The sequence below is a fragment of the Athene cunicularia genome (assembly GCF_003259725.1).
Source record: "Athene cunicularia isolate RWA chromosome 8 unlocalized genomic scaffold, athCun1 chr8_part1, whole genome shotgun sequence".
Taxonomy (NCBI): domain Eukaryota; kingdom Metazoa; phylum Chordata; class Aves; order Strigiformes; family Strigidae; genus Athene; species Athene cunicularia.
This window is the reverse complement of record NW_020799109.1, coordinates 4,140,322-4,164,134: the sequence shown is the minus strand read 5'-3', so window position 1 is coordinate 4,164,134 and position 23,813 is coordinate 4,140,322. Positions and strand designations below refer to the sequence as shown.

The window sequence follows — 23,813 nt, the reverse complement described above, 5'->3', positions numbered from 1 at the left end:
TAAAGAAAAGAAACCAGAAAACTTGGCATTTTATATTCAGTTTATCACTCTGGTCTAAAAGGAGAGGTTTCGTCCTGATAGATGTATTAAGCACATGCAGTTATACAGTTATTTTCAGTCCTCCCTGGGGGGATAAGGCTACCTGGCTTCTCTGGATGACCCTGCCATGCTTTGTAGTGCTCAATGCCTTACTTGTTTGTAAAAACTTGACCACGATTCCCAGAAAAGTATTGGACTCCATTCAATATGAAATAGATTCATGCTTCCTAGAATTCTCTTTGTTGTTCTTTATAAAAGGAAATCAGGAAATAAATGCATCTGTGTATGTTTGAAATAAGGAATGATCTGGGGGGTTTCTCAAAATTTTGGCTTCCAGATCATTTTCCCAGTACCTCAATATGAAGTGCAAGTATGAAACAATTAGTTTAGTCTATAATACCAGGATAAACCGGTTTTTGTGGGTTGGAAAAATGAGTATAGAGTAGCCTGCTTGTCTATACGAGGTCTGATACTGAACTGACTGACCACAACTAATTTCATGGTGCAAAAAGCTTGGATTGTGGTACGCACAGGACACTAACGACAGAGTATCGGGAATAGAACTCCATGTTATCCAAATGTAGGGTGTCCCAACTTGGATCTGAGTCTCCTGCAGTTAGTAAAACTGTGGAGGATAGCATTGATAAAAAAGGGTTAAGTTATTTTATAAAAAGGATGGTATTTTGTAAAGTTAATTTGCTCAATGGTATTTTTATAATGCTTTCCAGATACTACTCTCCTAATGAAATGTTTGGATAGCTATAAATTTAGTAAACAAGTCTCTTATTAATTCCCTCTATCCTCTTTCTCCCTGTCCTTCTCAAATATCTGTTAAATTTAAATAATTTAATCTGAACAAACAAAAATCAGAAATTTTGCATTTCAAACTGAATTTTTCTCCTTATTTCTTCATTTCTTTCTACATGTGGAGCACAGGTTTCAGCCTTATTCATAGGGGCTGGTAGCAGTAGCTATACAGGAGTGATGCATTTTTTTTAGTGAACAGTGTTGGCCCAAACTTTGGATTATATGTTTACTTACATTAAGTCATATACTTAATAAGAACATAGCGTCTTGTCTTGGGGGATTGTTGGTGATGATGATGACAAAGTATTTGCCTGGAAATCTCAGCAGAATATTTCAGAGAATCTGGTTTATAATGTTCAGTATATTCTCTGTGTCAGTGTAGGAATTTATATCTGTTCAGCCATTGCAAATGGTCATCAAAAGAGAACAAAATGAGAATTCCATCCTTAGGTGTGCAGTTGCATATTGCCTTTGCTTCCCATGCAAGGTGTAACACTGTGAAGAATTAAGCTGGTTCTGCAGTGCCAAAAAGCGCATGCGTGTCTGAATGATTAAAACCAACATCTGAGGTCACAAATCCGTGCCTCTTACTTGCTGCTGCCTGTCACCTACTTCTACCTTCCTAAACGTGTCTTTCCTTTCTCCCAGGCTCCTAACGCTGCTAATCAGCAGGTTCAGCAGTGGCACTGCCTGCTGAACAGCTGCTCTCAGACGCCTCACTGTGCAGATTTCTGTTCCCATCCCTATACCAGGAGCAGGAGTTTGCAAGCTGCGTTTATCACTGTTTCAGTAATTTGTGGTAACTTGTTAGGGCACAAGTGGCTTAGACAGACTTGCCAGAAACCAGCCCCTACTGACCACTTGAGCTGAAGACCAGTTTTGTGCAACCCTCCCAGTACTATTCCTATGTTCTCTTCTCCCTTTTACTGGAAGTGAGGAGGGTTGAATTACATGAGGATGGTCTGGACAGCTGTAAATTTAGCATTTGGTTTAACTAATTGGCATACTCTGTGAGCAACAAAACTTGGGTTTTTTCATGCAGTTCAGTGAGTGGCAGGAATTGCTTTGTAGATAGCACATTTAGTCTTCGGTCTATATATTGTGTAGGTCTGACCTCTAGTCATCACTGATACGGTAAAATCCAGTATAGGTAGGCTAGAGTAGGAAATTAAAAAGAACTAATATGATAATTTATGCTTTGAAGTTTAATTCTTCTGTTTCCTAGAATCACAGTTCCTAACTGTTTGACAGCAAATATTATATGCCCTTTGGTCCTTCCTGTTTTAGGACAGAATTTCCTTTTCATTCACTTCTCAATGCCATTTCCTCATCTAAAGAGATGGCTCCTGATTTAAAAAAAAAAAAAAAAAAAGTGGTGAAGTCACACACACATTATCTATCAGCAATTCTGGGATCTTCCAAGCAGAACAAAATAATCATATTTGGCAGTTCTCTGTCCCTCTAGATCTATTAGAGACTTTTTTTTTTAGATTTAGAAATCTAAACTTTCTAGATTTTTTATTTTTTTTTTCCTGAAAGATACCTGCTGGCATCTTCTAGGATTTCTGAACAGATTAAATACCAACCTCTTGTTGCTTTCTGAAGTTATGTCCCTAATATGAATATAACCCTGGGCAAACTTGCACTAATTTCTTATTCTCCACTTTCAACATAGTTCCTTTTTAATAGCAGTAGCTTGTGCTCAACTCTGCAAGTCCCATCCAGCTGCTACTGATACCTTCTCATAGAACTGGAAAGAAAAAGCTCCAGAGAGCTGATGGTGTAATACTATGTATAACACAAACATGGTAGAAACTGGAACTGGCAGGTGTTGGAAGGATTTTGCCAGTCACTCAGTCCAAATATACTGCCTTGAACCCATATCTATATGGAGGAAAAAAAAACCCTAAAAGGTGTGAAAAAAAATTATACGGTTATGTGGGCTTTAAGCATACTTGGCTGAACTTCAGCCTCCTTTGTCCAGTCCTTATATTCTGTCAGAGCTGCAGGAATGGCTAATCCTTGTGAGACTAATCAAGCAGGATGGAGATCAGATAGAAGCTGGGATGTCTGGTAGGTCTGTGGTTGAGTGAAGCTTTCCTTTCTTTTCCTTCCTAAGAGTCAAGCCATGATTTAGACTGGTAATAAAATGACTTTGTCCTTAGCATGTACTGCTCATAGTGCAGTCTCTAGGGATATAGAAAACAGGGCCACTTTTACAACAAGGGGGAAAAATGATTGTGACCTCAAAATTATCATAATTCAGGTCCAGGAAGACACATAAAGTACATTTTAAAGTACGTGAATAATGATGTGAATTAGTTATTTTAATGTCTTCCAAGTGTACTTCATTTTGAATGATATCCTCTGATAGCGTACACATGGTAAGGTATAATTGGAAAAACATGCAGCTGAATGGTTGAATGCAGAGTATAAATATACAGCTGCTAGCAGGTCAGAAGTCAAACTAGTAAAGCATATGCCAAATTCCCTTAGGGATCTCATTAGTGTGTGATTGAATATACATGTAGAGGCTAAATGAATATCACTGTTTGGGTCTACAGTGGATGAGACAATGACTAATCAATTGTAATTAGGGTTAGATGCTATTATTGACCCACATGTCTAGAATTAAATGTCCCACTTGGAAATTTCTGAGGAGCTGAAAAATATATATGAATCTGTTTATGATAGTATGAGTGTTGGAAAAAATATTCTGAGCATAATTGCAACATTTTTTAAATGGAATGTCACTAGAGTCATTGCAAGCCAAAGCACTGAAGAATTCACCATCAGTCCTAAGATCATTCTTGGTCCAGGAAAAAGTCTGTGGGATGTTGTGGAGTTGGGTGTAGTATCTGATCTTAGATACAATCATATTTAGGCCCATGTTCGGCTCCTCCCTAAAATAGCAGCCACTTGCTTTCTCTCCTCCACCCTTAGTGCTGCATTTTAATCATAACACATACTGAAATAATTATGGTTTAAAAAAGGAAAGCTCTAAGTCCAGTGCTATTGATTAATCAAACAAATCTCTAAACATTCATAAAGGAATTTGATTTTCATTTCTGTTTGGAATCTTCCTTATTCCTCTCTCTTAGCTTTCCTTTCTCCAGCTTTCTCTTTCACAGTGTCAGCACCTTTCTGTCAGCATCATCAGCCCCCAAAATATCAAACAGTTCTGGCTCATCTAGGGACCCGGAGGAGTCAATGTACAGACTCAGGAATCACAAGCTGCTGTTGTGGCCCCTCGTCCTGTGAAGCTGAGGAATTCAGCTGGCCTGTTGGATGGACAGACATCCCCTCTGCCCCCACTCTGCAGTGCCACGGGCTTGGCAAGCACTCAGTTTTGCCTTTCTCCCCCTTTGTTTTAGATTTGGGATTTGCCGTCCTTTGATGGGTTTTCTGCATTAGATGGTAGTACAACTGTTTTATGTTTGATGAATAACCTCCCCCCCCTCTTTTTCCAACTTGTTTTTCTTCTAGTGCTCACAGTATATATACATACTTGAACAGTCACCTGGATCTGATTAAGAAATCTTTGCCTGTGGGTTTCCTCACTGTTGATTTACATGTTTGGCCAGATTTCCATGGTAACAGATCTCCCTTAACAGATCTGACACTAAAGGGCATGGTAAGAAACAGCCTGTCTTTGCAAAAAGGTCAATACAGGGTAAAAAAAAAAAAAAAAATCAAAAAAAAAAAATCTTGGAAGGAGCTTTTTTTTTTTAATTTTGAGCGTACTCTTCCTTAGCTATTTAAACTATCCCATAGGATTTGGGGTTTTTGCTGCATTTCAAAGTGTGCTAATGTTTCAGTAGAAAACTAGATATCATAATAGTTCAGATATCACTACAGCCACATTTATTTTCTAAAAATACGAGGAGTGTTATGTGTCTCCCAGTATCTTTCCTAGGAATCACATTTTGTGATTAGCAGTGCTTGCTGTTGTTAACTCACCTGTCTACCAAATTTTGCCTATCTGCTGCAAAGAATTTCAACACAAATTTGAGTATGCCTGTCTGGGAATGGAATGAAATATTCTGAGGAGAGATTGCTTCATTTAAACAGATAAATGATGAATAAATGTGCTGTATTAGAGTTGTCGGGTAGTAAATTTCAACAGAAACTGAAAAGCTCCTCTGCTTTTTGTTAAAAATGGGCATAGATGCCCTCATGATTGGAAATGTGCAACCATGGTGCTTCATACGTCTTTGTTCAAAGGTAAACCTGATCTGATTCTGGCTTGTGGTTTTAAAATGGCTACTTTTGGGAACTTAAAGGGAATGAAATATTGTGCTGTGTACAAAGAAATTTTCAGAGCATTGCAGTCCAGAACCAGAAAGAGCAGCGTTTGGAAACTCACCAAAGAACCTCTGCTGGGGAGATTTTCACCCAGCTCTAAATGTCTGGATGTTTCTTTTCAATGAACTTCATGTGGTAGATTGGCTAGGTAGGTCACAAGCCAATAACAAGATGTTATTGTGCAGAACTTTAACACAAGGATGTCATGGGGGTATAATCTGATGATATCAAAATACCTGGTGATTAATATAAAAACGTACATCAAAATGGCATGTTGGCCTTGCAGTGAGCATCTCAAGCTACTCACCAGCACCAAAATCTGCTATATTGAAGGTTGAGATAGGAAAGGGTAGGTGTAAGTACTCCAACACATTTTAAACCACAAACGAGGGAGACACTAAAAAAAAAAGTAATATATTTTTTAGTCATAATAATACCTGCGTTATTTTATGAAAGAATTGCAAGCTGCAGCAGAATCAAAATTTTCTTGGTGTGATGGCTGTATGCAAATACTGATAATAGCAACATATTTTTTCTGCCACAATTATGACTGTGTTCAGGTCTTGCCTGTGCTGACATTATTCTAGAGTAACTACAGTGCAGTATTGATTTATGACAGAGTAAAGGAGGTTAAGATATAGTCTTTAATTATTGATTGTGTTTCAGTGTTAGGGTGCTTAGAAGGGAGGGGGAGAAATGCTTTTAAAAAGTTATTTTTATGTAATATCATTTTCATATTATTATATTAAATACATTCACGAGCAGTATCTGAGTCATAATATAAAACTGTCAGAGTTAATCTATCTCTAATCCCATACAATATGCTGTTTGTTCTTTATTTCTTTGCAAGGGCAAGAACAATTTATGTAGTTCTTCCCCAGATCAGGAATAACATGTTTAACATAACATTATGTGTACAGCTCACAAAAGTAAGGCTTAGAATTAGCACTTAAAACTTGTTACAACAAGAAACCATAGAAAATAAGAGTTTTACTTTGGCTGGATTTGTACGTTCTCTTTTTGATCTTTGCACAGGTTGTTGGACTAACATTGTCTCGGGGTCTGGATGAACTTGCCCTTATCTACTTGGCGACGATTCAAGCCATTGCTGTAAGCCATTCTAAGTGCATAAAAGAATAAATGAATTGTCTCATGTTCTGTGGCAGACTGATCATTCCCTTCTGCTAAACAGATTTCTAATAATAGATGAATTCACTTAATGGACTTCTTAAAGGGGCAAGATATTGTTTACCCACATTGGTGACTAGTCCCTACTATAGGATAGTCTACAGACTGTGGAGAGAATGTTCCCCTAAAAAGTTTTCTCCTTATGGCAGTTCTGTAATTGGAGCTTTTGCCTCTAGTGCAGATGAGAGGAAAGAGGCTGATACTGTATGGGACAGTGTTAACATCACGGGCTATCTAGAGGAAAGCTGAGAGTGGGGAAAAAGCCAGCTTTGGCAATTGTATGGAGGAACTTGTGCTCCCCTAAAATGCCTCAGCTTCAGATTGTTCCTAAATCCGTGGATTTCCCCTGCTTGCCTGTTAGATGAGTCAGAACCCTGTACCACAGCGAGTTGGAGTGGGTCAGTTCATAACACTGCAGACCAGACCTCATTCCTCCCTCGGTTTCCCTACTGCAAGGCAAGCAGTTGCCTCCTGTGTAGATCTTCCAGCCCGTGGCTGTGTTTTTGTAAAAGCACAGAGGGAGACTGTCTTTATGAAATGTCCTCAATGCTTGCTAACATGCAGAGATGGGTCATTTTATTGGAATACTTTTGTTTCTGCCCTAATTTTGTCTTGAACCCAGGATTTCCAGTTCACAAGAAGTTCTATTTTGAAGTGAAAACCTGGGTCAAAGAAGCTGTTTTGAAACCTTGGTGCAGAGTATTTTCAATGGGGCGTGCTATCCCCAGGCATTTGGTGACTGAAATCAAAAAAAAAAAAAAAAAAAAAAGTTTGTTGAAGTTGAGGTGTTTTTGCAAAACATTAACAGTTTGATGAATTGGGGAGTTTTCCTGACAAAACTCTGTTCAGTTGGAAAACTTCCAAACTCCTCTACTGGTTAAACAACAACTTTGCTAGGCTGGGTCAGCCATCTGGGATATAGAGGGTGGGCGGCTGCTGTAAATCTCCTGTGAATTGTACATCATATGTGTTAACCCTCCTTCTACAGCAAATAACGAGAACTTAACCCCAGCCTGGAATTCATTGTTGTGCGTTTTGATCCTTTTTAAGATGAATGTAGCTTGGTTATACCTGATGCTTCAGTATAATCCCACTATTTAAATAAGAAATAGGAGAGTTTAAACAATGCCAGCGGCTGATACGGCCCCCTGAAAGAAACTTTCCAGTATCGAACAGGTGCTCCATTATTATATTGTACTAACGAAGTGGAAACATTCTCTGCTGGAAATCCTGGGAAAGTCACCTATTATCTCATTATATGATACAACTCAAATTTTACTGTAAAACTCAAATACTGTGTTAAACATTAAATTCAGCATCTGCTTATCTTTTTGACAGTGATTTGCGCTGGTCGTGAGGTTTAACGTAAAAAGGCCATACCATAGTTTTCTCTGTAAGTTAAAGGAAATTCTTAAAATGCTATTGAAACAGTAACTAAAAAGTAGACAGAGCAAACTTGTTTGTGACTTGATATATTTACTAACTGTTAATGTGATACCTAGGAAATTTAATTTTCCTCCCATACTCCATCGCTCCCAATTTTAGCTTCACTTTTGTTGAAGGAAACAGTTCTCATTCAGGACAACCCCAATCCTGTACCATTAGTTGTCTTCAATGGGTGCAAGATAGACTTTAAACCTAAATAAAAATCTTGTAAAAAGTGTAGGCCTGCCCACAGAATGTTAATCTCTAGTTTTCTTTTCAGCAGGAGACGCTTTTTTCTCTTTATAGAAAATTTGCATTTGAAGCCCCTCAATTTGCATTTTTCTCCAATCCAGGATTAAATTAGTTCCCCCCCCCCCGCACAGTGAAATAAGTCTGGCTTTAATTTAAATTGCAATGTGAATACAATTTTCCAGGCAGGTAAACACAAAATAATTTTCACAGCACGTTCTTTCTCAGGGTCTTTGACGTGTGTATGTTGTGAGAGAAGTTGTTAATAAATTTGAATTTCAGAAGTAGTGAAAGAGAATATCCTTTTAACTATTCACTGCAAAATGCGATGCAACAGTTAGACGGATGAGAACATGATCAGAGATATAATTGTGGCCGTCGAGCCCGTTCTGAGGAGACAGACTCTTTTTAGAGCAGTTTATTTTTCCATAATTAAAATTGTGGTTGTGTGATTTGGAAATTAGCCCTCTGTGTCAATAGGGAAGCGATGGATTTAGTCAGCTGGTGTTGCGGCTGCTAAAGTTCCTCATAACCGCTTGCCTGCAAAACCAAAATACATTTGAAGGCCTATCCAGAGTGATGCCAGTCATTCACAGTGAACGTCTCCAGTCTGGTGAAACTCTGCTAGCTTCAATTTTTCAGTAGGTTTTACTTGAAGAGGGGTTTATTGCAGGCTGCAGACCTCTTAATGAACTTGCTGCACAGCATAAAGAAAACTTAAATGACGGTTCGTGAAACTTTGGCCGGCTTGTGTTTTGTGGGGAATCTCCCTACAAAGAGTCAGCCTGGGCAAAATTTTAGCTTGAATTCAGCATTTTGTCAAGTCTGATCTTCAAAATTAACTTCCAAGGTATTATAAAGAGCTGGGAATTATTTTTGGACAAAGAGTTTGTCAAAGAAATGGAAAATGTTTTTGCAAGAGGAAAGAGGAAGAAGGTTGACTTTAGTGAGTAGTTGGAGGCAAGCAAAGCAAACAAAAAGAGAAAAGATTTTTTTAAATGGCAAAGCAAACAAAAAAAAAAAGGTTTTTTTTAAAATGGCAAAGCATTTGCTTTCACCATTTGCAGAGAGGAACACTGAGCTATTCTAATTTGAGTTTCTCAGAATGGAGACTGTAAATGAAAAGTTTAAAAATATGCCTACATTTTAGATGTTTCAATTAATCCAGGCATGAAATGGAACATTTCATTTTGCATAGGGCAAAGGCCAAGAGAAATAGTTAAGCCAATACGAAATTCTTCAGGTTTTCCTTTTTGCTGAAAAGACAGAAAATACAGGTTTTTATTTGCTCCTCTCTTTGTTCTGTTTTGCTATTTGGCTTCACAATCGAAGTCTCTTGATTGAGAGTGATTTTCAGGTGCCGTTACACAAAGTAGAAGTATTTGGTGGGGATATCTTTGCCATGTAGGTTTTAGTTCTGTATCGGGAAATTTTTTTTGTACTCTGCTGCACTTGCTCACAAACTGCTTATCGCTGCCATCAATCTTTCCCCGTGCCCATTTCTGGGTCTTCTCATAACCCCTGTCTTCACCAATGTCAGTACCTCCCTGTAAGCCCCATTTCCCTGGGTTGCCGTGTGCTGGTACATCTGCACTTCTTCAGCCAGCCCCAGGATGCTTCCTGCAATATGCTGTGCCCATGTACTTCCCAATTCTTTGTTGCCATTTGTTTGATTTTTCTCGTTCTTAATTACAATGCCTGTTACTGGCTGGAAGCTAAGCAGAGGCTGTACCCCTTCAGGTCTGCTCCCAGCCCTCAGGTTACTACTTGTAGGGGGTTAGTATCATTCTGTTTAGCAAATTGTGCTTTAAGATCTGTTCCTGTGCCTGCTCTCCTGTGCTCATCTGTTTTCTGGTTTTTTTCTCCTCCCTTCTGAAGTTAGGAACAAGACATATTTTGGAAACTATGCAGGCTGCAGGGCATCATATCAACACGCTGTTTCTGTGTGGTGGGCTGAGCAAGAACCCTCTCTTCGTGCAGATGCATGCTGACATTACTGGTAAGTTAGAGGAAGTGCAGGGAATGGAGGGTAAACTACTTTATTTTAGGTGGTTAAAAACTTTGTCTTTGGAAAAATAAATACCTTCTTTATATAGAACTGTATTTTGCTGGTTGGCCAAAAAGTCTGTAATGAAATGTTACTTCCTGCAAGATTGAATTTCCTGAAATTTAAAGACATTTGAATAACGCAGAGATGCAGTGCAAACAAAGCTCCATACTTCGTATTGTTAGAAAACAGATTTCAGAAGAAACCTCCAGCCTAATGACTTATCTGTGGGCCTTAGATTTACAGGTTTTTTAAGAAAGCGCAATAGAATAAATATAAAAACTTTGTATGGAATTTTTAAAACCAGTAAGTATAAATTACATGTCAGAGATACTTCTCACTATCAGATTTTATAAAATTATTCAAAATGTTCTATAGAGATTATTCCATTCAGTCAAATTACAAGGCGTTAGTTAAATGAGGACAATGCCCACTACATTTTTTGAGCATTTTTTGCATAAGATGTGTTTTACTAAAACCTGTATTAGCTTCATCCTGTTTGAATTCTGTTGGACTTGTGACCCTTCCTGCTCATGCTGGGCATTGTATCCATTACACAGAACAATTTTTTTCTGAATCGCTTCCATTTCTGTATCATTAGTATGGTCTAGGGGACAATTTCTGGATCCTTGCTCCTGCATGGTGTTACATTTGGTTTTGTAGTATTCCCGAGGTGGAAGGTCCTGGGTATGTGGTTGATTATAGGAGGAGGTCTCAGACTTGTGTGGTATTTTTGGTCTCCCTTAAGCCTGTGTGTGTTGGACATCTTAGCACACCTGTGAGTCAGTTGAATATGCTTTAAAAAATGTGGAAAAAATAACAAAATTTAGTGTAAAGGACTTCAGAGAAACTTTGAACAGTGTGTGTTTTGGGTATATGTCAAATTAAGATCAGTTGAGCTGTCATGAATAAAGTTCAGGGCTCAGATCTGGGGCATTTGGTCTGGAGATCTGACTTGCCCTAACATCAAACCACACTTAATAACCTTGATGCAGGAAAGAAGATGAAAATATGCTTTATATACTTACCTGAGATAAAACAGAAGCAGAGAAGCAAAAAACATAATGCTGATTGACCATAAAATTCACTAAATTTTGTAGTCAAAGTGATGCTTTCTGTTTGTGGAAAATGATGTCAAGTCCATGACTTTCCTTATATAACTCAAATGTTTTAGATAGATTTCAGCTACGTGTAGAGTTGGGATGCTAGTTCATGATGTGTAAAATAAAAGTTCTGTGAAAAGGTATTCTGATTAAAATGTAATCAGAAGTTCTTTGACTGTAACTAATGGCCAAGTACAATTCAGTACAAAAAGGCCTTTTTGCAGTCTGGAGTTCTCCCCCATTTGTAAAATCATTGACTGACAAGGGATGTCAGAGTTCATCTAACTGAAATGCTCTTGGTTATGTTGAACTCATTAGAGCCTATCAGATAAAATAACTAACATTCCAGGATCAATCCCCCATTCTTTCCCGAAAAGAAAAAAATCTGAATATATTATTGTTAACTGCAAATGCCCATGACTCAGCCATGCAGACATCCAATAGATAATTTCGCAGGCCACTTAAAAAGTATCTTGATCTTTTTGTTTGCCTGGTAAGAATTCTGTATTCATTCTGATGATGCAGAAAATGTGCAGTAAATTTTAGAGCACGCTGAAAATTGCTTACTGCTTCCACGCCTGGCAAACAGCTGTGTAGCTGTAAGCTTGAGTTTTACATTTTCTGTTCCAAGTTGACCCAAGTCCTGAGCTGTGGTCCATCTTGGAGGAAAGCTCAGGTGGCTGATCCTACATTAATGTTTTTAAGGTGGATTTGTTTGGCCAGAGAAGTTCAAGGGATGCTGTAATTAACGCTTGTTGGCTGTTAATAGTCATGCCAGCAAAAAAAGGTCTCGCTGCATCCACCTTCACCGTTACTCTGCCTGTGCTAACTGTAGGAAGAAATGGTGTAAAGACCACTGTGGCGCTTTTATGTCACTCACTGAAAGATGGTTGTAAGGAGTGGAACAGTGCAAAGCTGGCATAAAGTAACTGGCTGCCTGGGGTGCAAGGTGAATTTGCTTTTTATCAATAAGTGTTTCTTACGTTAATAATTTTATTTCTCATTCTGAAAAGTGTGCGTTTGCCTTTTCCTCCGTAGTTGTTGTTCATGGCTCCCTTTAGATCTTCCTCCAAGTTTCAGCTCCTTCTAATCTTACAGCTGGCTCTCAGGAGCAGCATTTTTGGGGGCATAATATCATTGAGACTAGTCACAGAAAGAAGCCTTCCTCCCACCACTGGGTTTGCATCATCATTCACTGAATAAAATTATCTCTGTAATGGAAATTTTAAACACATGCCAAATAGTGTAGGAATATTACATCTTTTGGCTTAGTGAAGGTAAGCATCTAAAGGGCAGCTAGAAAAGTATTTAGAGTTGTGCTATTGTTTTACATTTTTCAGGAGAATTAAGTAAGCAGGCCAATTTTTCTTTGTTTATTAGTCTTTTTCCTGCTGTTTTTACACTAGTAGTACAGGTCTTGGAAAACTCTGTGTGAACTGAGGGAAAGTATGTTAATGATAGTACCCATGGGTGATGAAACAATAATTTTTCATTCTACTTCAGAATATATATTGAGTTTTTGTTTGTTTGTTTGTTTTTCCAGTGTTTTAATCTTGTTTTCAAGTATCTTGCACAATTTGGAAGACAAGTTTTCTCTTATTATTTCATACTTAGCTTGTGAAAGTTTACTAGTCATATTTTCATGTCTTCCAGCAAAACCAGACTGGCTTTGTTGGCTATATATTTAAAAACAAACACAAACAATCTTTTTTATTTTGTTCGTTGCAAAAGAAACAAAAAGGATACCACCCTGTTTTCCCCTCGAGGTCAATTTTTAATAGGCATGTGGGTTTGGAGGGTGTGGGTAACAGGTTTATACCAAGCCCTTTGAGATAAAGAGCCAGTGTCAAAGGTCTGGGGGTTTGTTCTTTGTATGCTTTATCTTCTGCGTTAATATTTTGCTGAAATGGTTTTATTTACAGTCTGCATTTTTCTTGGAGCCTGAACCACATAGCAGAGAGATTTACAGTAATCTGCAGTAGGCTGTAGCCCTGAATGGAGTTGTGAACATGGTTTTCAAGTCCTTTTTGATTCCTTTTTTCTTTGCCTTTTTTTGCTTTATTTATTGTGCCGCTAGTGCAGTGCTGCTATATTCTTACTAACAGAGGCATGGCTTTTTCTTGTATAGGCAAACCTGTTGTCCTGTCCAAAGAAGTGGAGTCTGTTTTGGTGGGTGCTGCTATTCTTGGAGCTTGTGCTTCTGGAGATTTTGCATCTATACAGGTATATGCAGTACCTTTTTTTTTTTTTCCCCCCCAGTTTTAATGTGTTTTACACTTTGACATTTGACACCACGCACAGACTTTAATTCAAGTGGAAAAGTTTGTACTTTCTGCACAGCCGGGCAAGAGCCAGCTAGCATCACTTTTTAACTCCATATGTTGTTGAAGTATATTGAAGATTCATTTGTCTTTTGACTGTAGGGAGACGCAGGTAGAAGCTGCTGTCTCTTAAGTTAGGCCATGTGATTTTACAGACAAAAAAGGGAATTTGGCAAGGCTCTGATCCTGCAAGAAGGTCACTCTTTAATCTCGGTTGTATTTGTCCTACTTTCCTTCCTTCATATTGAAGAATGTTAAACATAAGAACCAACGTAGCACTATTTATGCAGTAAAAATGACACACCTATACCTCTTGTCTTGCCCACAGTGAATGCAGAGTTAATAATGAGGATGGAACTTCATGTTTATTCATGTTATTTCAATCCAATAACCATTGTAAAACTAGCAGTAAGGCTTTTATGTTGAGTGGATCAGCCAAAGCATGACTTAGCTGCATTTATATAAACAGCAGTAGTATGTGGAAGCCCGAAGGAGGGTCTGAATGCCCCAGATCATACCTGTTTTCCCACCTGGCAGTTCCACTAGTTTAAGATGTGTCCTCTTCTCACCCTATACAAAGACATTAAAGAGTACACTCCATCCAGTTGGACAGAATTATTTATCAGGAGGGTCCCTAGATACACTTTTCTTTATAACATCAAGCAGATATTTGTAGATGAAATTTTGCACAAAAGCTTATCTGAATGTATTTTCTGAATAGGGAGGTCAGCTTCTCAACCTAGTTAAACTGATGCAGTTCCACTGGAATCAACAGCCAGCTCAGCATTAGCTGAGGAACTGGACAGTGTTTGGCATTTTTCCAAATGTAAAATCCACAAATGTGAATTCTACAGTGCTATGTAGATTTTATTTAGTCTGTCTTCATAACCGTTAGAAAAATCTAATGCCGTGAAATTTTCTGTGATGTGTTTTTATATAATTTTGGTGTATTTATTTACCTTTGGTTTTTAACCCTGCCCTTAGATATAAAAATATTTCAGAAGCATGTCCAGTAATGTCAGAGCAGATACGTATATTTTATACATGTGTACATATATGTCAGCCTACGTAGCACACTCCTTCAGAAATCTTTTTCAGTGAAACCAGATCCTTTGAAACAGCCCTGTAACAGGTTTTTTAAGTGTTTGCTCTTTTACTGTTATGATATGTTAGGAAGTACCTGCCTCTTTGGTTATGGGAATGGTTTTTGGTTTGTCCTAAGTACAGTGCAGGTTCTGTGGGTCTTCCTGAAGTAAACGTCTCCTAAGGGCTTACCTGTGACTATCAGGAGCTGGACTTCATGACTCCTTATGCTCCCTTCCAATTTCTGCTTGAGTCAAGTAAATTAATACCAGTACATAAAGAAAAAGAATAACTACAAATTTCAATCCAGTGCCTCATCACCACTTAAGGAGTCTGATTTCCCAAAACACAGCCGCTGCCTTTTTCAGTGCTTCAGCAGCTGTTTGTGTAAGGTCTGGTTCCAGGGGTTTTGCTAGTCAGCAGGAGAGTTTCCTTTTGTTTCACTGAGTTACAGGTCAAGCCCACGGGCTTCCCTGGAATATCTCTAAAACAGAAAAGGGGAAAGCAGTTTGGAAACTACCGCTATTATACATCCCACTGGGTATTTGTAGTATGTTTCTTTCCATCCTATTGCCTGTGGTGATCACTGGGAGCCAGGTGAGGCCCCGAGTCCTATCCAGGATGCCACAGCATCACTGCAGTGTGAAGAAACCACCCGCTAAGTGTTTTGACTTGGTGTGTGTTCAGAAAGTTGTCGTTGAAGAGGTGCCACCTATGGCAATATCAATTGTACCACGCGGCAAATATGTTAGATTATGTAAAACTGTTTTTAAAAGAATTCAGCTACATGGGATCAAGAAGCAAGAAACTGAATAAATGTCTTTTTGAGAGTGGGGAGGCATAAGCACATATCTAGCATTACAGTTCAGTAGTCTTCTCTTACATTTATTTTTCTAACACATCTTCCAAAACAAACCTTCCTTAGAGGTGCTGCTGTAAACATTCAGCATCGTTGTAGTCTTTGCAAATAACAGAGGTTATTACCTCTCCTCTAACAGATTGTTTGTGCTTAATTATTGTGCTTTCCAAAGCTCATTGTTTGCTCTGCCTAATAGTAGGAGAAAATGTCGGGTTTTTTACCAATAACCTCTCTCCTTCTGTCTGTGGTTGTTTGAAGGGGAAATCTTTACTGTATTTGTCCCAGTGACTGGTCATATTTCTCAGAATGATTGTCGGACATTTCCACTCAGTGTCAAAATAAAATGCTTAAAAGCTATCTGGTTTTTATGGGTTGGCTGTTCTCCATTTTCTAAAACTCAAGCATCTTTAGGACAGCTTGAAAATAGCACCCAAAGCCAGGATCCCTCAAAATCACTTCTGATAATCTTAGTCCAGCTTGAACACACTGCTGACAAAAGGGCTGGCAGCTGAACAGACACGTAAAACCCACTAGTGATAAGCAACAAGTAGTGCCGCCAGGCTTCTGCCAGGGAATCTCCTGTGGAAGGATATGCATGTGTGCTGTGTGGTACGTGCACAGTGAGCGATGCTTCGGGGTGCTGGTGAGCTGTTAATGTGTCTGCAAGCCAAATTTGATGTGTTGGGGTTGTAACGTGCATTATGTGTCAGAGTTGACCCACTTGTGCATTCTGTCAGTGTAGGGGTTTGGGGCATGGGGCAGCCAAGTCAGAGCCACTGCTCCGGCAGCCTGCTCTTCACTCGGAAAAGCTGGACACACAGACAAGATCCAGGGCATCGCTTTTCAGTAGAGGAAAGAAGAGATGGGTCATCTAGGGAAGACCCAACTCTATGGTAAACTGATCTAGTAATTAGAGTTAGTCTTTATTTAGCTTAACGGTTAAGAAATGTTTCGGAATTGGCTGGTATTTCCTTAGGGGTAAAGTATGTGGCTGTGGTGGTTGCTGTTACTTCCATGCTGCTGTACTATTCTGATGCTTAGTCCTGTGGCATTCCATGACTGGGATTTGGAAATGGGGAAGTATCTGCTTCAGAGTCACATTGGAGGATGGTTTTTCCAAGGACAGGCAGCTTGCTTACATACCACTGTATGACCAACCCAGTCAGAAATGGATGTGAAACAACAGGGTTCTCACCCTTCACTTTCTTGGGCAGTGGGTCATAGTGGCTGGAACACTAAAGAGCTTTTCCTCTATCCCTTGGTATCCCTAAATAAGTTTCTTCTCAGAAAGAAATGAGCACCGACGTACCTCCTGTCTCTTTTCCCTTTCTATATTACAGCAGTGACCATCTGCAGGCTGCAGCATTTTGTTCTAATTCTTAATTTTCATATCTTTTTATTCATATTTTGAGTGATTTGTGGAGTGGAGGTTTTCATGCTTTCTATTGACCACATCTGTATCAATACCAAAATTCTCAGTTATGCTGAGCCTTTACAAAGAAGCATTGGAAATGAAGATTATTGCAAAATTTGTAACCAGGCAGGTTAATTTGCTAGATTCTGGTGTGGTTTTAAAAGCTCAAGCCCCTTGAAGCTGCAATTTCATCTTTAGGTAATTCTATCAAGGAAGGATTTATAACCTCCATCTCTCATGCCTGGTCACCATATGTTGTTGCTTCAAAGAATGTTCATTTCCCTATTTTCCTCTTCATTTACTCCCCCTACATTTTTCTCCTCTGTGGTAAAACTGAATTAAAACAATTGGGTCTATCCAAAAATAAAGAAGGACCCTGCAGTATGGCGAGTTCTTCCTCATTTCACCTTTTGGTTATTTTGTCTCTAGAATCTCTGGACAGGGGAGAAAAACGTCTCAATTTCTTCCTGCGATTTGGGTTATCTTTTAATTTGCCCCTACAAATGCCCCTTTTTCTTTTCATGGTTTTCTTGTGTCTTGATTATTGTGCCGATGAGCTGTAACACAGCCTGGCTGGGTGACAGAAGACAGTGCTGTGTACAATAGTATAACATATGGATTTTTGAAATATGCACTGTATTTTTGGTTAGGGGATTTTTGAAATATGTGCTGCATTGAATGAAATAACGTTGCTGGCTTAGATGGGTCAATTTATTGGTTCTAGCCATTTCTTTCATGCTGAGGAGCAGGATCCTGGTTTTCTATGTGATTGTTTCTGTAGTAAAAATATAGTTTCCGGTTTAGCAAGCCAGCAATTCCTTCTCAGTAAAAATGTTCAATAAATAAATGTCAAAGTTTCCAGTATATCCTCGTTACTCTGCCTCACTTGTATGTAATTGAAAATGGGAAGAAGGTGCTGTTTGATTTGGCAGTCATCCAGCTCTTTTTTTTTTATTTTGGATAGCTTACTCTTTGGGACAAAGCTATGCACCAGGGAACAGGATTATTGCCTTATAAAATCCTGCAGCCCACTAACAATTCTTTAATTGCATATTAAAGCAATTAATAAAATTACCTGTATGAAACCAGATTACCAGATTTATTTTGAGTTTGCTATCTTAATGTGGGTCATTGTTACTGGCCGATACAGAAGAGAAGAAACCTCTTGTGATTTACTGTAATACATGTCACTGGTAACTTTCTGTAATCAGCTTTCTGTAATCGTCTTTGGTGTAAAATATTGAGCTAGAAATTAAGTCTACATGACTACAGGATTTTTCAGTTATGAAATTGAGTTTTAAGTGTAGTGTCATCTGTTCTTTGTTAGTTTTGGGTTGTTATGCAAGTTGGTGGTATATCCTGCAAAAAGATAGAGAAAAGCTTTGTCATTGTTTTTATAAAGCAGATTGGAGGCATATAAAAATTAGTCTGATTCTATAGAAAGAGGTGTTAGGTAATTACCTAATGAGGGTTAGCTGTGAATTATTTAGCAGCAGTAGCAGTTGAGCAAGTGAATTGTACTCTTTAGGTACAATTTGCATCGCTGGAAGCAGCCCTAGAAGCTGTGTGGATGGTGGTCACCTGGCTCACCTTCAAGATAACAGGCACAGAGTCTATATCTATGAGGGAGATACTCTGCAGACAGGGGTTTGAAGTTATGATGGTGCAGGGGAAACAATTCACTTACAACTCTACTAAAGGAACTTGGAAGAGGTTTGTATGTGCGTTGCTTGGTTATGCTTAATTTAATGGACATCTCCTCTCAGTTGTCTGAGGAAGTTGTTGGATGGTATAGCATAGAGGATAAAAATCAAATAACAAAACCCGTAGAGGATAAAATCAAATAACGGATAACACAAGTTTTTATAAAGATCAGCCAGGAAGAACATGCGATGTGGAGTGTATTCGCCTCTTACAATGAAAACATTACAGATTATCATGAATGTAAGGAAGTTCTTGAGCGCAACAGCTAGTCCACAACCTTGGTAATGGACCAACTGGCAATTGTGAATAGACAGCATTTCATAAGAACGCCCATAAATAGTACTGGGACATATTCAACATTTCTGCTGACAGAACTGGAGGGGACTAGGCTATTTCCATTTCTGGATCAGGAAGTCTCTGGTGTAATTTTGTTCCACTTATTTCAATGGACGTGCTTCAGTTGATGGTCTGATCCTCTATTCCTCTTCCAAAGCATTACCTGTCAGGTCATGGATTGAAATTAATACAAGCGTCTTGTTGATTTCCATATTTTCAAAAGCAAGAACCGAGTGAAAGATTAGGGAGGGGATAGTTTTTTCCTTAGAAATGTTAATAACTTGGGAAATCAAAAGAGGAAATAAAATGACTTCTCCCTGTTGAGTTAGGGAATGTTGCCTTCCCTCATCTCATTAAAAATTTAAAGCACTCTTGGTTTTGAGCAGGGTGAATTAGTAATTAAGTGCTATAATCAACTTGTGTAAACATAATATTGAAGGAGAGCAGCAAATTAATCATTTCGTTGGCTTGCCTTACCCAATTAATGCACCTTTTAGTAAAGGCCTTCCTGCCGTGTTGGGAATTTTTTTTATTCCTGTTCCCTTAATCAGAGGATTTTGGAAAGGCAGAGGAAGGAGACGGTTGTTCTAAGGGACCATGCTGTAGGTGTATGGAATAAGTTAAGGTGCTGTGCTCCTGCTTTCCTTTTCTTCAAAAGCTCCAAATTTGTACATGTAGAGTTTGGGCCCAGGGTTTAGTGGAGACCCTCCCTGGGCAAGGCTAGCTGACAGCTCTTGCTTTTCTGAGTAGTGTATTGGCTGGCCATGACCTCTTTATCTAAGTGAAATTTTTAAAAATTCCTTCCTGGATTGTATATGATCAGTCTCAACTGGCAGGACATGTGCTCCTTAAAAAAATGTTAGCGCCTAGCTTATACATCTACTGTTAGAGACAGCATTCTAACGATGCAAAGAGCTGAATCTTCACAGTGCATTTGTTGTTCTCTCACTTAAGACTGGCAGTGAAGTTATCAGGGGATGTCACGGACAGTTCATGATGCGGACTCTTGCTTGCTGAGAACCAAGCTGTTTTCCGTGTAAGCAGCTGAGATGTTCGATGGCTGTGGAGTGTAGTGGCAGCTAACCAGACCTGGACTCAGCAGTAGAACTCTGTTCCTTTGCATCTTCCCTTGGTGTTTTGACACTGAAATACATCTTTGCCTAATTGAAAGGCTGGGGTTTTTTTCTTGTGTAATAAAGTTAGCTTCAATACGGCATGCATGAAACCACCAAGATACTGGCAATGCCTCTGGCTCTTGTATAGAGTCAGCTGCCTTCTTACCAGAAATCTTTAGAGAAATATAGATGAGAGAGAGAAATTAAAAGGCAGTGATTTGATGGCCACTGTCCAGTTCCTTGTGGCCTAGTGTTTATGGTACAAAGAGTGCCTTTTTAGTTAGCATATTTTGGCCTTACTGTCAGAAGTCTTTGCAGTAAGGGTAAAAAGCGGATGAATCACAACTACTCTTTTGCCCTAAGGATGATCCTTCTGTATTAAAGTTGAGAAATATAAATGCTTGTCTGTCTCTGCCAAGCACAGAATGAGCTTTCAATCAGTTCTAGAGTGTGATTTTATTTTATTTTTTTCACTTTTCAAGCCGCAATAAATGTACAGAAGCATTTTTACTTTCTTTCAGCTGACTTCAGGGGACAGTATTTCCATGTGGTTGGAAATCCTCTCTCGGTGGGAGTTAAAGCACCCATACAAACACCACCGCTCAGAGAGTCAAACAGCTGAGATGTGGCTGTGGCTGATGGCATGATGCTTTCACAAAAGTGCTAAGAAAAGTACCCTCTGTCTTGTTGCTGTTTACTGACATGTGATACTGTTTGACATCTGTTGCCCTTCTCATTTGAGGACTGTTTGCTTTACTAACTTTAACATTTCCACATTGCTATGCTGCTGAAGTGCAGATACACAAATCTCCTTGGAGTCCCCAAGGTCCTTTTATGAGAAGCAGAGCTGCCATCATTTGATATCATCCTGCTGGCTGCCTTTTATATTGGAGTTGAGAGAAAGAATTCTGTTGCTGCTAAATGTTCTGGGTGTAGTGCAATGTCTAATGGTATATGTTGTCATACATTTGATGTATTATCAGATCAGTACATGCTGTACGGTAGCGTTTGGTTCATTGTCGCGTTAGATGATTTGTAGTCGTTTTATATCACTTGAAATTATTACAGGTAAAAACTTGTCTCAGAAAATGTCAAAGTTTGTTGCAGCAGGTCATATAGCTACTGAAATGACAGATGATTGTAGTCCATAATGATAATGCAAAATTCTCAGTTAATGTAAATCAGTATTGCTCTAGGATTTCAGAGGAGTGACACCAGTTTACTCCAGTGCCCTGATCCAATCAAGCACTTAGGTACATCATCTAACTTTCAAGGAGGCAAGAAGCTCAGCTGAAGACAAGCAGGACTGCCCATGTGCTGAAGTACTTTACTGGATCAGAGCCCAAACAGGAATCTGACACACAGTTCACTGGTGGATGACACATCTTGAAATGATAAAGGCTGTTAGAGCTCTTGCACTTGGTTCATATTGTTACCCATTCAGAAACAAGCTGTGGATGCTATAGGTAATAGGATACAAAGGCAGTGTCTTTTGTTAAGTGCTGTCCTTTTGTGGAAACTTCGCATGCTCCATTTTAAATGTCATCCAGCACCCAAATGTTCAGATTTGGAATTTCTCTGTAACTCTTTAATGACAAGCAAAGGCAGCTGTAGTAATTCAGTGTAATATATTGGCTATAACAGAACTACCCATTTACATTAGCTGAGTATTTGGCACAGAAGTACTAATGTTGGAGGCAACAATCTCAGAAACCCCCTACTTAAAGATGTGGCCATATTATTTTTCTGAAAATATTTAATGAAATAGCACGTGAATGGAATCAAATGAACGGCCTTTATTTGGGCATCGGTGGAAGGAGGTGGGGCACTCTGTGTTGGGATATCAGTGTGATTTACCCATTTATTAAATCTCTCTGACAGTGGTGATAAACATTTTATTACTTATTTTTCACGTTTATGAGGATGGACTGAAGAGGCAATAAAGATCTCTCAGATGCTCAAATGACCAAAGAAATCTATTTAATCCCCAGTCTTTATGTTGGAGGTGTAGCCAGCTTTGCACATTGCCATAGCTCCGTTGACTTCACCCGAGCTCTCTATCTTGTGTGCACGTACCTGATTACTGTATGTATGTAAATATATTCTCATCTGTCTGTAGGCTCAACACGTATATTGTCATGCCTTTTAGCTTTTAATAAACTCACATCAGCTGATGTTGGCAAAGAATAAGATCTAATGTTTTGTTAATCTGCAGAAGTTGAGACTTACTAAACCAACGGTATTCTTCTCATCTGCCAGTAAACCCAAGACCTGGCAAGCAGGAGAAAATATGCTGCCTAGAATAGTTCAGGTTCTGCTGCTGCATATTTTTGTAACAAACCATGAAATGTCCATGGTGGACTTTGTCTAAGGAGATATACAATTAGTTGATTTTTTTATTTTTTTTTTCCAAGCAGACCAAGAATTAAGATCAGTTTGTAGACAAAGTTTAATAATATCACAACCTTACAGTTTTTCTAGCTTGCTGGCCCTGTCTTTTCTTGAGGAAAACAATAAATATGAGGAAACCAGAAATGTGTCTTTGTAGAGGATAGATACTTTCTTTAAAATGTACCGTGACCCATCTCCTTTCTATTTTAAGGACAGATTTTACCCACATACTCAGAGACATAGCTGAAGTCATTTGGACCTTGGACTCCCCTTCTGTCCAGGCCATTTAAGCAGGGAAAAGTGTGATAGCAATATTTTATAGGAAGGATGAGCACAAAGGAGGATACCATGGATCCTTTGTAACTGTCAGTAGTCAATAAGGTCCTTTTCAGAGTGTGTCTTGCTTAAATGATGTTCGGGATGTCAAACAAGTTAAAGTCTCTCTGCCCTCACCTCTTCAGTAGCCGAGCAGAACAACCTTCAAGTTATGCACTGGAGAATTGGAAACTCAATCTGGCTACATTGTGAGATTAATTTTCCATCTGGGATTTGCACTCTTGCTATGTCAGCGCAGGGGATCAGACTGTTCTGTGGCAAAGCACAAGCATGTAAGAGTCACAGTGTGAGCTGTCTGAAATGCTCGAGGTTTTTTCACAATAATTTTTTGAAGGACATTAGGATCACTTAGTTCTGGGATTTGATGACAGTAGTTCATATCACCAGGACAAACTTTTGCCACCCTATATTTGAAGAAGTTCTATAACTTACATGTACTGTTGTCCTTTCTCCTAAAGATGCCTAGAGGGGTTTGTTTCCCAAAATTTGCCCTATCTGTATAGATGAACAAGACTGTTTACTATCTAGATGTTTCCAACACATTTCATTTTATTGTGGTTAACAGTAAAGATATTTTTTCGCTATTCCCTTTCATATAATGATGGATCTGAAATGGTAGAGGAGAGATCCCATAACCTTTAGTACTTTTATTTGCAATAGAAGGCAGTTGCTTTATTAGCATACTGGCTTTCCTCATCCTCAGAATTGGAATCCAGTTCTTATTCTCCTTTCTTTATTCAGCTAAGACATAGGTTCTTGTATCCTTGGTTTCTTAGATATAGACATATAACAACCATTGCCCACCCTTGCTTGCTTTCTTGGTTTGAAGCAACTTTTCACACCCACTGTGCTTAAACATTTCTGAGGTAGAGTTCGACAGTAGAAATTGGACAGTGACATGTAGAGAGAATCCATACAAAATTGCTTCATGGCTCTGTTTTGTTTTTACTGGGACAAGTGTTCACGTAATTATTAGCAAGACCATAATTGTCACTCTTGAGGGAAATCTAGGCAGAAGGGCTAACCACCAAGTGGGCATGGAAAAGCATAAGTTGCAGATTTTTGCACAAAGATACTCCTCTAGATGAGGG

The 23,813-nt window shown here is 38.8% G+C and overlaps 1 protein-coding gene across 7 annotated transcripts in view; it reads left to right on the top strand.

Annotated features, from left to right (window-relative positions):
* FGGY (FGGY carbohydrate kinase domain containing) overlaps nucleotides 1-23,813 on the top strand; it is a 291,445-nt gene that overhangs the window by 247,038 nt on the left and 20,594 nt on the right. For 6 of the 7 annotated variants that reach the window (XM_026853492.1, XM_026853491.1, XM_026853490.1 and 3 more), the window contains 4 exons: nucleotides 4,333-4,480; nucleotides 6,187-6,261; nucleotides 9,892-10,012; nucleotides 13,292-13,386. In XM_026853492.1, the coding sequence (XP_026709293.1) occupies nucleotides 4,333-4,480; nucleotides 6,187-6,261; nucleotides 9,892-10,012; nucleotides 13,292-13,386 (439 nt within the window). The remainder of the gene's footprint in view (nucleotides 1-4,332; nucleotides 4,481-6,186; nucleotides 6,262-9,891; nucleotides 10,013-13,291; nucleotides 13,387-23,813) is intronic. The other variant, XM_026853496.1, reaches the window with a different exon arrangement.